Raw genomic sequence first — 15750 nt, 5'->3', positions numbered from 1 at the left:
TCGTACCTTCTTTCGAGAGCGGAGAATATTTGTTCGTCGGAGGAAGACAGGACAAAAAGAAGACAGAACAATCACTTCCGATTTAAAAAAAGCACTAGCTTTGTAACTAGAAGAAGTAACTTTCTTCAGAGAGTCACCCGTCGTCAAGCTCGTGGTCCCCGAAACCGACCACGTCCAACTGACGGACCCGCCTTGTCAGACTAGACGAATCACTGTGCCATACGTGAAGAGAATCAGCGAGTCCCTGTATATTAGCGAAGGAAGGAATAAGTGTGTCTCACAAACCCGTCTCAACAATCGGACACTAATATACCGCGGCCGAACGATCGCCCACCGAAGGAAAAAGCACAAGGTGTAGTCTATAACAACAACAACAACTTTATTTTCGGCCTAGGAGAGTGGGGAGTTTCATCGCAACAGGCGATACTCTACCCCAGTGCTTGGTGGAATGGGGGGAATAAAATAACGAGCCCCTTTACAATAACGATCGAAGTCCGATGGTGTCCAGAAAGGTCAGAAGAGCTTTGAGCGCAGAGCGTTGCTGGGCTGGATTGGGCCAGGGACCAAGCAATTTCGGTAGGGAGAAAGGGCGAGAGTCCAGCTGACGAAGAGACTCGGAGAGTGTGATTCGGGAAGGTTCGTAGTGAGGGCAATGAAGAAGAATGTGCTCCAGATCCTCAAGAGCACCACAGTGGCAACAGGTGGGAGAATCAATTTGTCTCAAGCGGTAACGCCACTGAGCTGTAAAGGCCACATCGAGGCGCATGCGGTGGATTAATGCAGCATCTATAGTGTAGTCTATAAAATTCCATGCGCCAAATGCAGCGCATCTTATATGGGCGAGACACAAATTCCCTGAAAGGCTACGGCTACGTAAGAATGATGTACGTAAGTCGGACATCGAACGAAGCGCTCTCGCTGAACACTGTGAAATTCGAGACCATCCTATCGACTTTCAAAAAGCCTGCATCGTCGACCTTGAGGGTAATCCGATCAAAGAATGTTTGTAGAGTCCTGGCATATACAGTCCACACCTGGAAACCTTAACGCATCTGTTGGAGCGTTACCCAACGTGTACGTCAGCGGCCTCCGTCAAGCGGCTGAAAAGCAATCTGACGAATCACGAAATTCGAACCACGCTGCTGCCAAAGGCCAGTCCCGTCGCCCCTGAGGAAGGAGCCGAACTGGCTCCGGAACGACGGGTATCTTCTTCATATACCTTGATTGGAGATTTTCGTAGCTATCATTGTTTTTACCCAAACAGACACACTTGTATCGAATATGTTCACGTTTAAATTATCGTAGCTGTTTCGAGTCTCTTTATATGTTGCGATGCAAATAAGGTTTCATGTATCTTGAAGGAGGTACGGCGATGCTGGCCTTCCAGAGGACAGTAGCATCTCTGTATTCCTGAAGGGGTCTGCGGGACAAAGCTTCTGCGCTTTCCTCTCTAAAGGTGTCAACGTTACGCTGGAGGGGGACGCCAATGACTATGTCGGAAAAGTAAGTTTTAGACGTTCGAAGATGTGCTTAAAGGTGCAGGGAAGTGACATTGGCTCAGAACCCTGCTTCATTCATGGAGCAGCTTATTAGGAGCCATCATGTTCGCTGCGCGGCGTGTTCTCCCTGGCGCAACCAAATTTACAAGAGGCTGGGAAAGCAGCCACCTGTGCGGCTCAGTCTTTTCACGTGAGTCACGAAAAGTCGTCTGCTACTGCTACGGTGCTACGGCCGCGCCAGCCTACATCACGAGTCACGTGATCCTCCCTCCCACAGACACTGTGAGCGTCATGAAGTGACGTAGACTTTCCTCGTTCTCTTACACGCTCTCTGAATGAGTCGAATGCTTCTAAAACGTGTACAGATCAGAAGACTCTTGCGCGCTTCAGCACAATTCAGCTGCGGTCGCCGTTCCTTCGCAAGAGCTCATGTTATTTGTTGCACCATACGCCGCAGTCACAAAAAAAAAAAAGAAAAGAAAAAAACCTTATAGATATGCACTTCACTGCTGCCTTAATGGCCATCAACTCCAGGACATGTTACTGTAGGCCGTCCAGTAGAAAATGTTTTGAAGAAATTCTGCCTCAAACTTTCTAGGGCCTGTCAGGAGGAGAAGTAGTTATTTTCCCACCGAAAGATCTTCCACCAGAGTTCAAGTCCGAAGACAACGTGGTGATCGGCAACGTAGCATTGTACGGTGCTACATGTGGCCGTGCGTTTATCAGAGGGCTCGCAGCCGAGAGATTCTGCGTTCGCAACTCAGGTGCTACGGCTGTTATTGAAGTAAGTACGACGGGACGATTTGGAGTCCCTATTCAAACATATACGGCAACTGCGGATCCTCGCCGTTCTTTTTCCCTTTTTTGACCTCCGTTCCCTTGGGAGGTTTCTCATGCCGTAACTGCGCTTTCTGCCTGTGCCACTTATGCGAATAGGGCCTTAAAGCGCGTGCTCGGAGCGTGATCAGTAAGCTTTGAAAACCTCTAGGGTGTTGGAGACCACGGTTGCGAATACATGACCGGAGGCCAGGCAGTAATCCTCGGGGTGACTGGTAGGAATTTCGCTGCTGGCATGTCTGGAGGAATCGCCTATGTGCTTGACATGTAAGTAAATGGCTCGGTGCGTGCAAACTATTTGGAAGTTACTTGCATATTTTCCATTTCTTACTTACGATTTACACGTCTCTTGTACGTTTTCAGCGATGGACAGTTCAAGACCAAGTGCAACACATCAACGGTAGACCTCTTTCCCCTGGAGCTCGCGGAAGACTTGGAAAAGGTGGAAAGTCTTATCCGCGAGTTTTACGACCTAACAGGATCAGCTGTGGCGGCTGCTTTGTTGTCCAAGTGGCCAGAGCCTGCAAAGGACTTCGTTAAGGTCAGAAGCTAACCTATACAAGCGAACGCTCTTCCAACTCAGGAAAGGGGGTTAACGTAAAGTAACGTTCGTTATAGGTATTCCCTAAGGAGTATCAAAGGGCCCTACGGCAATTGGCGGAAGAAAAGGCGAATGTCGAGAAGAAGGCAGCTGCCCCAGCTGAGAAGGTAGCCGACATTGAAGAAGTTATCACTGATGCTGAGATGAGGAAAAAGCAGATGGAGAAATTGGACAAGACTCGGTAAGTTGACGCATAAGGCCATCTGCGTGACATGGCAGTGACACACATGTATATGTCATGTTTCATGCATTCCAGACAACGTGTGTTGCCCGCAAAAATGTGCAGTCAGCTGTAATCGACCCGAAAAGCGTTGTCTGCAGCTTCATTTTGAGTAATATTTATGCCTTCTTGCATTGACATGGACATAGTCGGTGGAAATATCGAGCGAAAGCCTCTGTCTTTCCATCAACGGCTGATGCACTCCATGAAAAATTCAGATCCCATCGTCTTCGTACAGGCAGAGGGAAGAAAAGAAATTACTCGCGGAGAGAGCAAAATCAGGAAATCACAACGTGGAACGTTCCAACCAAGGTCGAGGCAATGCAGGGCTTCTGTTTTGTTCCTTTTACCCAGGCGGATCGTTGTCGCCTCCTCCACACGTGTCGCTTTCGTAATATTCCGTTTCTCAGCGCAAGCAGCAAGAACTAATGCACCTCATACCATCATCATGCATACGTTATTGTGGCTTCCGTTCAGATGCTTAACCCCTGCACTCGTATAACCCCTGGACTCCGAAACAGCGGGTTTTAGTACAGGGTTCGCCAAGATAAACGTTTGGTTTGTAACAAAGGTTTGTAGCGAAGATAAAACAAATGAGAACAGTGTCGGGAAGCTAAAGTAGATGTTAAAGGTCGTATTATGCCTCCAAATTTTATGTCGATACTGCCATTTGTTCCGTTTCTCTACGGATAAATCGTGATAATTAGAAAACCGCCACTGCCTAATCGTCTATACCTATGTTTCAGCTCCTTTCCGTCAGATGGCGAAACGGTCGAACGCGGCGTTGCAGACGACATCGAAACCAAGTGAACAAGTGGAACTGAATGCAGAGTGGTACTCTGCAACGCTGCGTTCGACCGTTTCGCCATCTAATGGAATGAAGCTGGAACATAGGTATAGCCGTTTAGGCAGCGGCGGTTTTTTAATTTTCACGATTTATCCGCAGAGGAACAGCGGCATTATCGACATAAACTTTTGGTGCATAATACGTCCTCTAACACCTACTTTAGCTTTCCGACACTGTTCTTATTTGTTTTATCTTCGTTACAAACCCCGAAGTTTATTTTAACGAACCCTGTACATCGGAAGGTGTCCACGATAACGGTCACGAAAGCGTCATCACATTGCTAAGCTTGGATTTGATAACTTCCTTTATCGTATCGGTTTCGTAGAGTTCTTCCGATGTACTAAAACTCGCTTGTGACTCGTCTGCAGGCCTTACCTTAGTAGGTGGCGCTTGGAAAGTCACGTAGAACTTTGTGCTATATTCGAACGTGAGAGAGTCACTTCCCGGAGCCATCATTCCATTCTGTAAAATATATTCTTAAGCTTGTCCGTTTTGTCCAATCAATCCGTGTGGTTCAACGCCCAAGCAGCACAATGTACTTAAAGTCGAGTGCAATAGGGGTGGACGGTATGTGTCTTATCAATGTTCTTTAGTTTCACGAGTGTGTTCAAGGCCTTCCGCCTACCCGTCCACCCCTATTGCACTCGACTTTCAGTACATTGTGCTGCTTGGGCGGCCTCTGGGCGATTTGGGTGGTTGCATGACGATGATAACGACAGTTAGAAATTTGTACTGTTTTCTACGGCATTACGCCGTGGGTTAGGTTCTATCCGAACTGTGCTCCCCACAAGCACCACGGTGGCGGCTCCTCGATGATGACACAATCGTGTTATCAGCCGCTGTCGCTCCTTTCTTCTGGATGTGGTATTGTTGGAGAGTTGGCAGTTTTTCCCCACGTCTATCGTTCGTTTACGTTATTTTTTGCACAATGGGGACTATGATGTGTATAATGTGGCACGCACATGACAGAGTCGCGCGTGCGTTTAATACCTATCTCCTCCCTTGTACTCGTATATGTTCCGCACTACACTATCAAGTTTTCCAACCAATTGTCGGATGTAGCGCAAATGTTTGTTTCTGAAACGGGTGCAATCTCACATGCATTCTTCGATGGCCTCTCGTCCGACAGGGGCTTCATGAAATACAAACGAGAAACTGAGTATTATCGCCCAGCCATCCAACGCATGCAGGACTGGAAGGAGATCTACAACCACAAGGGCGTCAGGAAAAATCTCAGGATGCAAGCTGCAAGGTATGTTTGAGGTTAATTTACGTGCCTTGCATGACCTCCTCGTATCACTCGTGTTGGAGACACGCCTTCGGGATAGCATTTGAACGTCTATCCACACATTACAGAAGTTGGAGAACTCGTATCGTGCCAAAGTGTGTGTTGGATGATTCCACCAGTGAGTTTGAATTTGACCAATAATATATGGCTGCGCCGTGCGAGTTGCTCAGATGCGTTCGCGTTCCGCGAGGGACGTTAAACTGTGTTTACGGCATAGGTCGGCAGGTTTCTAGGAATTCGTTCAACATCACATCATTGTGGGCCTTACTCATGGCTCATCATATCGTGTCAACGTCATCATATTTCAACTAGGGTTCCCGGTCTTCGGTATTTACCGAAAAGAACCGATAAACGTACGCCGGTAATTTTCTTAACTGCTCGGTGGAAATAATTATTAACTGATTGTCGAAATGTGGACTTCAAATGTCTTTATTTCATTTCCTGTCCCTTCGCTCTGCTCTTAGATTTGCCTTCCACAAGAAAGCTCCGATGCTAATTCCTTCAGTGAAAAGAGCGGTGTGCGATGTCATCTGCATCGCTAACATGTACCTCACAAACTTATCAAACCCTGATTTTAACAGTGGGCATTGTAACAAAAAAACAAAGAAAAAAAAACACAAGGACATCAAGTGTTGGCTCACTGTATGCACGGGAGACTCCCGTCACGTTCCTCGCCGGTTTCCGCCGGGTGTCATCACGTTTAAAAATATTACCACCGAAAGACACCGATTCCTGGTGAGTGAAATAGCCACCGATTTCTCCCACCGAATATCTGAAAAATTAAGCACCGAAAATCGGGAACCCTAAAACCATCACTACATTTCAAGATCATAACCCACCATTGGAGGGAGTTTATAACTCATCAATCCACTGCAGTTTCAAGCCCCATGATAATGTTCCAAACCCATCATTCAACATCAACCTCAGCATCACGTCACATCACAGCCTATCACTCAACATCACGTCCCAATCAATTCGCATTACTTCATTCACCATAATGTGATGGCGAATGATGTCCACGATGTTCAGCATGAGTGAGTTTGCCGAGAGTTCAACATGAGTGAGTTTGCATTGGTGTACGGTACTCTTCAATGCCAGTGTGCGCGACAGTGCCTACGGGTTGGTAAAATGAATCCACCTCCGTGACGCTACGGTGGCACCATCTCTCACAGTCGTAGTTGCGTTGTGTCGTGAAATCCCTCTGTTAATAGGTTCCCCGGGCTCACGTATTTCACTGTTTTTCTAGGTGTATGGATTGCGGAGTACCATTCTGTCAGTCATCACATGGATGTCCTCTAGGAAACATAATCCCTAGATGGAATGACCTTGTATACAAGGTAAGTAACGCATATAGCGAGAGATGTTTCCTAGTTCACCGGAGTGCGTCAGTCTGCAAGAAAATGGTATCTTTCTCTCGACAAAGAGGCCATAAAGGTGCAATGAAATGACATAGGATTGCTGGGAACCTTACTTAATCAGTCTGTTGGAAGTCTATTGGAAGCGATCATGCAAAATATTTTCGCTGTTTACGGTGTTCTATCACTGAGTAATTTAATTTACATAAACACCCTGAAACATGAGTGTTGTGCTTAGCGATCTTGGAAGCGTGCGCCATCTGCTGCCATGAGCACAGTGCGCGAGAGCCGCCCGATCAGCGCTCCCATTGGGTCCCCGTCCCTGTGACGTCAACCTCTCATTCTCTTCCTGGCTCTCTGAAGAAGTTGCGGGTTTCTTGGGCGCATTCTGGATCAAAGACCTCACGCAGCGCGCTATGTTTCAGCTATGATCATTGTTTTTGCGCATAAGAATGCCCGTTGTTCATATGGAACACGCCGCAGCCAAAAACGAAAATTTTATTGAGTGATTGATTTTATTCCCCATTTAGAACCACATCCCATCTCGTCTGTGCATGTCGGTTGATAACTGGAGCGTGCACAGAATACACGATATCAACTTATTACATTTTAGGAAGACTGGAGGGAGGCTCTCGCTCAGCTCCTTCAGACAAACAGCTTCCCCGAGTTCACCGGTAGAGTCTGCCCCGCGCCCTGTGAGGTGAGCAAAATGCACGCGAGGGGAAGAAAGTAAGGCCCAGCTCTGCGTTTCCGCATTCTGTTGTTGACCGGAGTCGCGGTTAATCTGTGTGTATGTTGCTAATGTCCAGGGTGCCTGCGTGTTAGGCATCAATGAGCCCGCGGTGACCATCAAGAACATCGAGTGCGCCATCATTGACAGGGCGTTCGAACAAGGCTGGATCAAACCCTGCCCACCTGAAGTACGCACAGGAAAGAAGGTCGCAGTTGTGGGTAGTGGTCCGGCAGGTCTCGCAGTTGCGGTGCAGCTCAATAAGGTAAACGAGCCAGTGTTCTCTGTGTCCGTGACATGACGGCGCCCGGACGCCTAGGGTACAACGTCCATATCTTTGAAGTAACCCTGCTTTCCATAACCGCAGGCGGGTCATCTGGTCACAGTGTATGAAAGGAACGACAGGATTGGCGGTCTCCTTCAATACGGGATACCTACGATGAAACTAGGCAAAGATGTACGTTCCCAGGACACGTTTCGTGTCCATCCGGTATCATTTTTACTTTGTCTTGTTGAGCAGTGGAGAATGCGTTCATTGACAGGTTGTGCAACGTCGAGTGGAACTTATGAAGGAGGAAGGCATTAAATTCAGTCCTTCAACAGACGTTGGCAAAGACGTCTCTGCACGAGATCTTGTGAACAACAATGATGCTGTTGTGCTCACAACCGGTTCCACGTGGCCCAGAGATCTGCCAATTCCAGGTACCCGGAATTCCGATGTATAGTTCGTCGGCTGGTTCTAGATTCAATGTTTCATCTGTATACTAGCCTAGTAGGCGGATGTGCTCAACGGGCCACATACCACTAGACGAATTATCACGAAGTAGCTGAGGGGTACAGTATTGATTTATCCACAGCCTGTTTCTGGTAACTGGTCGTCGGGGGAGTAAGTCATGGAACAGGACAACAGTCTGCCATGGGGTCAGTGCGGTACTTACACCATAGGCTCAGATTTGAGTACCAGAAGGGTTCAAGCTATAATATTAGCAGTTTTCGAAGTTCGGTGCAGATACTCATCAAACTGAAAAGCCCTATTCTTTGGCAAGGGATAGTTGAATCTTCTGAGAACACCGAAGTTAGTCTCGTGCGAGAGCTGCGACTATTTTACCTTCTGAGCTTTGTCAAAGAACATTTGTTAAACCGTAATTTGCATGACCACCGCTGCTTATTTTGAATACATATCTCGCGGTACTCCGACTCCCGCGTTGGCTCTCCTTATTTGCCTAGCGGTATAGCTTATTGTCTTAAATACACGATAGCGAATTGTAATGCGGGAAGTAATAGTCCTCTTCGTCGGCGCGCGCTGCGCTGAAACGTAATCCTGATTTCTCTTTAAGGACGCCATCTTGAAGGGATTCACTATGCTATGAGCTTCTTGGAGACGTGGCAGAAGAAGCAGTTAGGAAACGACATTGACTCTCTCCCACTCTCTGCAAAGAACAAGGATGTCCTCATTGTCGGCGGAGGTGACACAGGCGTCGACTGCATTGCCACTTCGCTGCGACAGGTGAGCAAGCTAGGGCATTGAAGAAACGACCCTATGCCAATAGTGTTCCCTAACGTCTTTGTGCTACTGCAACAAAAATCCTTCTTTACCGTCTCAGGGCGCCCGCAGTATCGTGACCTTCGAAATTTTGCCCGAACCTCCCCCATCGCGAGGTGAGAGCAACCCGTGGCCCCAGTGGCCGCGCATCATGCGTGTGGATTACGGCCACGAAGAGGTGAAACTGAAGTATGGTCACGACCCACGACACTTCTCGATCCTAAGCAAGGTTTGACCCGCTTTTTACACTGCATGCGTAACTATACTTCGGGACAAGTCAACTCCGGCCACAAATCTAAAGACCAGTGATGGCCAGTAGTTAACTACATGTAGTTAAAAAGTAGTTATCAACTACTTGCAGAAAAGTAGTGGCAACTACTAGTTAAACTACGGTTTCGAGTAGTTAACTACAGTAGTTAGGTTACTGCAGGCGCCAACTACTTCCGATTTTGCCGCAAGCTTTACGGCACGATTGTGCTTCCGACTTTTACCTTGAGCTACTTGTTTGATGAGAACGGGGGTTCAGAGCAATTGTGGAGTGCATGTGTACTAAATCTCCACATTTAATGCTTGTCTAGTGAAGCCTCATTTGCATGAATTTGCATTGAAACCGCATAGGATGGCTACGTGATCGGTCATCGTGGCTAAGCGAAAATATTGTACGGTCCACAGTGGTACAATATTTGTACGTGGAACATTGATCTATGACGAAGGAGCCTGAGTGTGAATCTCGTACATGGTCTATCGTATGTTGTACGTACCTTTATAGCGGAAGCTTTCACTCCATAGAAAATATTTCCGCAGCAAGCTCTTCTGTCAGCGCGTAATATACAAGAGACAGGCAGTGGATCTTACGACAGTATAGGAATTAAGCGACGTAGGCACAAGAATATTTTAAATGTCATCATCACTGCTTATGATTCATATTTAGGTCCCTTCCTTTGTAGTGTCCCAGTCCCTTGTAGTGTCCAAGAACACTACAAGGGATTGTAGATGGGTAGAAATCCAGCGAACCGGTTACAAGGGATTGATGTTGATGGACAACGTTAAGTAGTTATAGATGTAGTTAAAACTACTTCTTTAACTACTGCAATGTATTTTAACTACTCCCCTGAAAAGTAGTTGAACTACTAGTTAGACTACTCCATCGCGAAGTAGTTAGTAGTCGTCTACTAACTACTTAGCAGTCGTTAGTGGCCATCACTGCTAAAGACGTTAGTGATTCGCTTAGGTGGGCGAAAAACTCCTCCGAGTCGATTATACAGTGATCATGTTGCGAAAACACTCGTCGGGGACGACGTACTTAGATCACGTTTGCATGCATGCTGTCAAAGTATTGGCTTCCCCGTCTGGATAGGCGTCCGCCATCTTCCCGTATGTTCCCCTCTCGATGTGCAGGCTACATTCTCCGCTGGCCGAGATCGTGACTGTATCTCTTATGTTGTTGCGGAGTACAAGCTCCAACGTCAAAGCATTAGCGGAACTTCATTGTGTTTTTTAGGAATTCCTGGACGACGGGCAAGGCCACGTTGCAGGAATTCGCACAGTTCAGGTGAAGTGGGACAAAGACAACTCCGGGCGATGGGTTATGAACGAAGTACCAGGTACTTCGAAGACCTTCAAGGTGAATATTTACTACGTTAACTTGCGTGTTTTTTTAACTGTTCGCGAAGTGAAACGTGGATGGCGTTGTTATGAGGATTCCTCTTACCCTATGTACAGGCTGACCTGGTGTTACTCGCCATGGGATTCTTGGGTCCCGAGAAATACTTAATTGACGAGTTGAGTCTTGAACAAGACCCGCGCTGCAACATTCGTACTCCTACTGGGAAATACAGGACATCTGTGCCAAGAGTCTATGCAGCAGGAGGTGAGATACGATTTGAGAATCTATGCAAGCCTACAATGGTTTTCAGTAGCGCTCCCTATGAATTGAGACCACGGCCACGTCGCGTTCATATTTCTGTGTTGAGTACCTAACTTTTTTTTTTTCTGTGTGGCGCTGTGGATAATGCATTTGTAATTGAGTTCATGAGCGTGACTGTGATGTAAGAAACTGATTGTTGGGAATGGTACCAGAATGCGCATGAAAGCTGTTTTATTCCGGGTGCGTGAATACACAACCAAAAGCAGAAATGTGTGCAAGACATGACGAAATTTGGTGCGTCTAATGACGAATTCGCGTAGTTATTTCGTGGCAACACTGCCTAGCGCTCGGAAATTGCTAGTCTGGCGACCGCGCTGGACCACGTGACAGTGCCACCCGAACACGAGTGCCAGGAATCTAGCGGGTTTGGTCGCTTGGATCACGCTAGGGGCATTGCGGTCGCTCGTGTTCCAGTTGCGTCGTTTGCTGACTTCGGCGTGCGTGCATAGCGCGGGCCAATCAGAGCCAATGCGTGCCCTTGCTGTACGGATGTGACGACACCGGATGCAGTCGGGCAACGCGCTGCCCGGCCAGATCGAACCGGGCAAAAAAAAAAAAAAAAAGCGCTAGCTGGCAGATTCCTGGCGCCAGGAAAACGCCACGCGAGATTGCTGCGTTTTGATCAAGCGAACACAAGTGCTCAGAATGTGGCAAAGCATTCTGCCAGAAAATGACTACGCGAATTCGCCAAAACATTAACCTTGAACGCGGTCTTTGTCAAATACAGATACTCAGCAGACACAACGTTACACCCCCCTCCTTCGAAATGCACGTTTAGAAATATTTACAAGATAAGTTACCTGTGGTCGCTATTTAGAACACGAGCTGGTCTAGCTCGGTTACACAAATCAGCACTCGGGAATCAGCGTGGACCTCGACACTCTCGGATACTTCGACACTCTCGGATACTTCGACACTCTCGGATACTTCGACACTCTCGGATACTTCGACACTCTCGGATACTTCGACGCACTGGCGCGGGAACTTCACACAGGAACGAATGTTGATTGTTGTTGTCCTAGTGGCAAACGAAGATGTTATCGGATACGATGGATTTCAAAGCCGGGGCCTCAGTTCGACAAGATATGACCAAGGAGTCCCTGTAGGTCCCAGGACAGTCACAGGAGAACAAGCTCCTTGCTGACTGCCGTAAATAATAATTCGGGTGTTCGACTGCAGTTCTGGCAGATGTCTCCTCCGAAATGTGCGAAATCAAGTTGATGTTGTGTGTACGAAGGCTTTCACTGAGGCCGTGTACCTTATTATCTTATTTCGCTACCAAATTCACGGAGAACCAGGGTTGTTTGGATTTTATCCACACAATTTTATCCGGACTTTTTTTAGAGATTTTCTCCAGTTGTGATGTGAAAGACAATCTGAATTCAACGTCACACGGAAAACTCCGGGTTTATTTTCTTGTAGTGTTGGCTGTTTGCAAAAGCCCAGGTACGAGCACACTCTAACTTTTCAACTTAACTTTTTTAACTTATAAGTTTTCAGATTTAACTTTTTCCCGCTTTCTTCTGCCCATTCAGGGAGAGACATTCTTCCGCTTCCTGGAGGCACTGTAACTGAAGTGCGTCGAAGCATGATAGCTAATCCAGGCGTGTAGGATCCACACCATTCAACCACGCGTGCCTGGAACTCCACTTTTCGGAAAACAATAGAAACTGATAGTGTTGCTGGGACAGGCAGTTCCGTAAACAGAAACTATGAGAGATCACCCGAAATCAAGGACAGCAAAGCACATTTGTTTTTACTGTGTCACATTTCTAGCCTCGTATATATTCTCCAAAAATATCCGGGTTTTATATAAAAAAAAAAAGCCCACTGGAGAGGGTCTTTTTAAAAACATCCGGATGTTTTTAAACCCTGCGTAGAACAGTAACTGAAATCGCTGGACACACCGTATCTTGCTTAGTGCTTTGGTGCCTCGGCTACAGATTCATCATGTCGCATACAGAGTTCAGTATTACATGCGTCTACTGGAGATTTCCGTGTAGTTCGTTTCGAGCAACGGCATTCGCCAAGTAGCTTTCCACGAAGCGCTTATCATTAAAGGCAGCTACGTACATCGCAATCGCACTCCCTGCAGTATGAATGTTCGTACATTTTGTCTCATTACGAAACGCCCCACACATTTCAGATTGCCGAAAGGGCCAATCGTTGGTGGTCCATGCCATCAATGAGGGAAGGCAGGCAGCGCGTGAGGTTGACGAAGACCTCATGGGTGACAGCTACCTGGCTGGCCCTGGAGGGCTTATGGTCAGCAGATCCGAACTTATTGTCGGAAGTTAACTGCCACGTACGGTCTTCAGTGTCTCATCGACACATTGCAGTTGGAAGACGTCAGTGACTATATATTTCGTCTGTTTTGCCGTGTGTTTTAAAAATGGAAAGCACTTTCTTTTTTACAGTGTGGGCTATTCCCAGTTATTTTACACTACGGGTTGTTGATTTTTCGACTGTCTGTTGCAATGTTTGTGCAGTTGCACCGTTTTCAAAACGGTGCTAATAAGTGTAAGCTCTTTCGAAGTCACCTAACACTTGGACTTTACAGCGTATACTTGTATAGATGGAATATGGTAGTACAACTTTTCATGTCATGAAGACGTCCATATTACTGAATGTATTTAGGTCGATGCACAGATGCCGGCTGTAAGGTGTATCTATTTCGAGTACGTGCACAAAAGGACTAATGCACTATTGTGGGATAGGAGGAAGTTTAGAAATTAAAATTTTAGTAGTTTAGGGCGAACTTCCTTCATCAGACATGATGCAACAGCGCACTAGGCCTTCGGTTCTCGTGCTAGCTAAAAAATGATGACAGGAGTGAAGTGAGGAGGTACCCCAAGCTTGCTGTGGGGTATACCTTTGCGTTTCAACACACGACACCAATCTGTCCCGCATTCCACGTTGTGATTTGTCAACATCTTCCAGCATCGCCGGTTTCAGCGCACTCAGGTATGGGGACGTATGATACGGTGCAGATAATTAAAGCAGTCTTCTGGTGAATGAAATATAATGCATATGGGCGTTTTATTACTTCTCAGACGTCATTTATGAGCACTTGAGCAAGCCTTGAGAAGCGCGTAGCAGACATATCTTGCTTGCTGTCACCACAGCACCACCGCTGTGTTTTGAGAGGCAGTCCGACGTTCCACTGCCTCAAATAGCCATCTTTCTTCCGGCGCAGCATTGCCCACGTTGCTTCTTAGCAATACCATGTACGCTTCTTTAGCAGTGAAGGCCTTGTGCAGTGAAGTCTTTCATCGTGTGGTGCTAGGCAGGGTTGCGGGGGCTCCCTCTACAGATTTAATTTCTTATTGCGTAATTCTCAATTGCTGATAATCATAGATAACCGATCTGTCCGACTCAACCATCAGATTAAGACAATCAGTTGACTTATTGTTTTCGAACTTCTGCACAAAAAGTTCTGATGCGTTGTTTTGATTTGTCTAACCTTCCATTCGTTTGCATTTTGATTTTGGGGCCGGTGCAAGGGTAGAAAGTTATGATGTACACGCTTGCCACATGGCAGGCTGTACTCTGAACAGATGCTTGATTAGATGCCCAGCCTTACTGCAGATCTTCCATGTGCCGTCATGATGTGACTGACTAGTCATGCGTTTGCAGAGCTGTTTATTCTACATCATATTGTTTCTCTGCGATAATTTGTATTATGTTGTACACTATCGTTTAACACTATTACTCTTGATGTGTGTATATGCACACATGTGCAATCTTTTGTAGTGCACGTACAAAATTTTAGTAATTCCATCATATGCAATACGTCAGTATCTAGTGCGTTAAAATTTTTGTTGATTACGCTCGTCAGTCAGAATTTATGAAGGCAATCTACCAGTCTTTCAAACCAGCTGAATATTGACAAGTGCGGTACTTAATATACAGAATGATACATAAATATAATAAATGTTACAAATATAACTATGTATACACGTTTTTATGCAGCTGTTCAGGCGAGAATATTTCACTTGAAAGCCGCTGCTGGTCAACATAAATGTACGTATATCGGTGCATGAACTTTACAGGCGATATGCAGTGCAAATACGATGCATTCGGCCACAGTGCCGGACCAGCACATTCACATCATTAAAAGGGCCCTAAAGTACAAAAACTTCTCCTCGCGGCATGAAACAGGCCATTACCTTGATACCGAAACAAAAGGAACGAGATTCATCGGTTGGTTCGTTCATGATTTATGAGCGAAAGTAGCTGCAATTTAGGTTTTTCTCCTCTTCGAGACATTAGGTCCTCTCTTCCTCGAGGAGCGCGACTATGCGGAGAGGCCTCCGATTGGTCTCCCCAAAGGGATTTCCCGCGATGACTGGACAAATCATTTGAGGAGACCAATGGGAGCCCGCTCCGCATTGTCGCGCCTCTTGAGAAGGAGAGGAAGCGTGAAAGCATAAGTTGCATTTCTTTCTATCCATCATAAATTACGGCGGCGCGAAGGAGGAACCCGTTCCTTTTATGTTGGTATCAAGGTAACGGCATCTTTGATTCCACGAGGAGAAATTTTTGCACTTTGGTGTCCCTTTAACGGCTCCGTGCATTAGCTGGTGCCCAAGTGCTATGTAGTGTCATGTTTCATGTACTGGTATTTGTGTTATGGCAGCACAATCTCGTTTGCAACGTGCAGGTTCCTAAGAACAGAGATCAACAGTTCTGCGTGTGCATCAAGTGTTTGATCTCTCTTCGTGACGTGATGCTTGTGGCAATTTGATTTCTGTAAATAGATGTCATGCTGTGGTGTAATAAATGCATCTGGTGAGAGAAGGCGGGTTCTTATGGCTCCTTCCAGTAGCTGGAATGTGGCCGACAGCAGATTTCCCCAATTTGTACCTGTACCTATCCTCAGGTAGTGTCAGCGGTGAATGTC

The 15750-nt window shown here is 46.6% G+C and overlaps 1 protein-coding gene across 4 annotated transcripts in view; it reads left to right on the top strand.

The window, feature by feature from the left end:
• The window catches only part of LOC135400829 (uncharacterized), a 53121-nt gene extending 37474 nt beyond the window's left edge, over positions 1-15647 (top strand). For all 4 annotated transcript variants that reach the window (XM_064632759.1, XM_064632758.1, XM_064632760.1 and 1 more), the window contains exons 29-44: positions 1362-1503; positions 2098-2283; positions 2488-2603; positions 2700-2877; positions 2955-3118; positions 5134-5256; positions 6539-6629; positions 7261-7347; positions 7457-7642; positions 7745-7834; positions 7920-8079; positions 8715-8884; positions 8982-9149; positions 10422-10544; positions 10643-10790; positions 12994-15647. In XM_064632759.1, the coding sequence (XP_064488829.1) occupies positions 1362-1503; positions 2098-2283; positions 2488-2603; positions 2700-2877; positions 2955-3118; positions 5134-5256; positions 6539-6629; positions 7261-7347; positions 7457-7642; positions 7745-7834; positions 7920-8079; positions 8715-8884; positions 8982-9149; positions 10422-10544; positions 10643-10790; positions 12994-13145 (2284 nt within the window). In that variant the 3' untranslated portion in view covers positions 13146-15647. The remainder of the gene's footprint in view (positions 1-1361; positions 1504-2097; positions 2284-2487; positions 2604-2699; positions 2878-2954; positions 3119-5133; positions 5257-6538; positions 6630-7260; positions 7348-7456; positions 7643-7744; positions 7835-7919; positions 8080-8714; positions 8885-8981; positions 9150-10421; positions 10545-10642; positions 10791-12993) is intronic.
• Positions 15648-15750: the final 103 nt, after the last annotated feature.

This window comes from Ornithodoros turicata, chromosome 7 (genome assembly GCF_037126465.1).
Source record: "Ornithodoros turicata isolate Travis chromosome 7, ASM3712646v1, whole genome shotgun sequence".
Taxonomy (NCBI): Eukaryota; Metazoa; Arthropoda; class Arachnida; order Ixodida; family Argasidae; genus Ornithodoros; species Ornithodoros turicata.
Note: the sequence above shows the minus strand (reverse complement) of the source record. Positions and strands in the feature narration are given on the sequence as shown.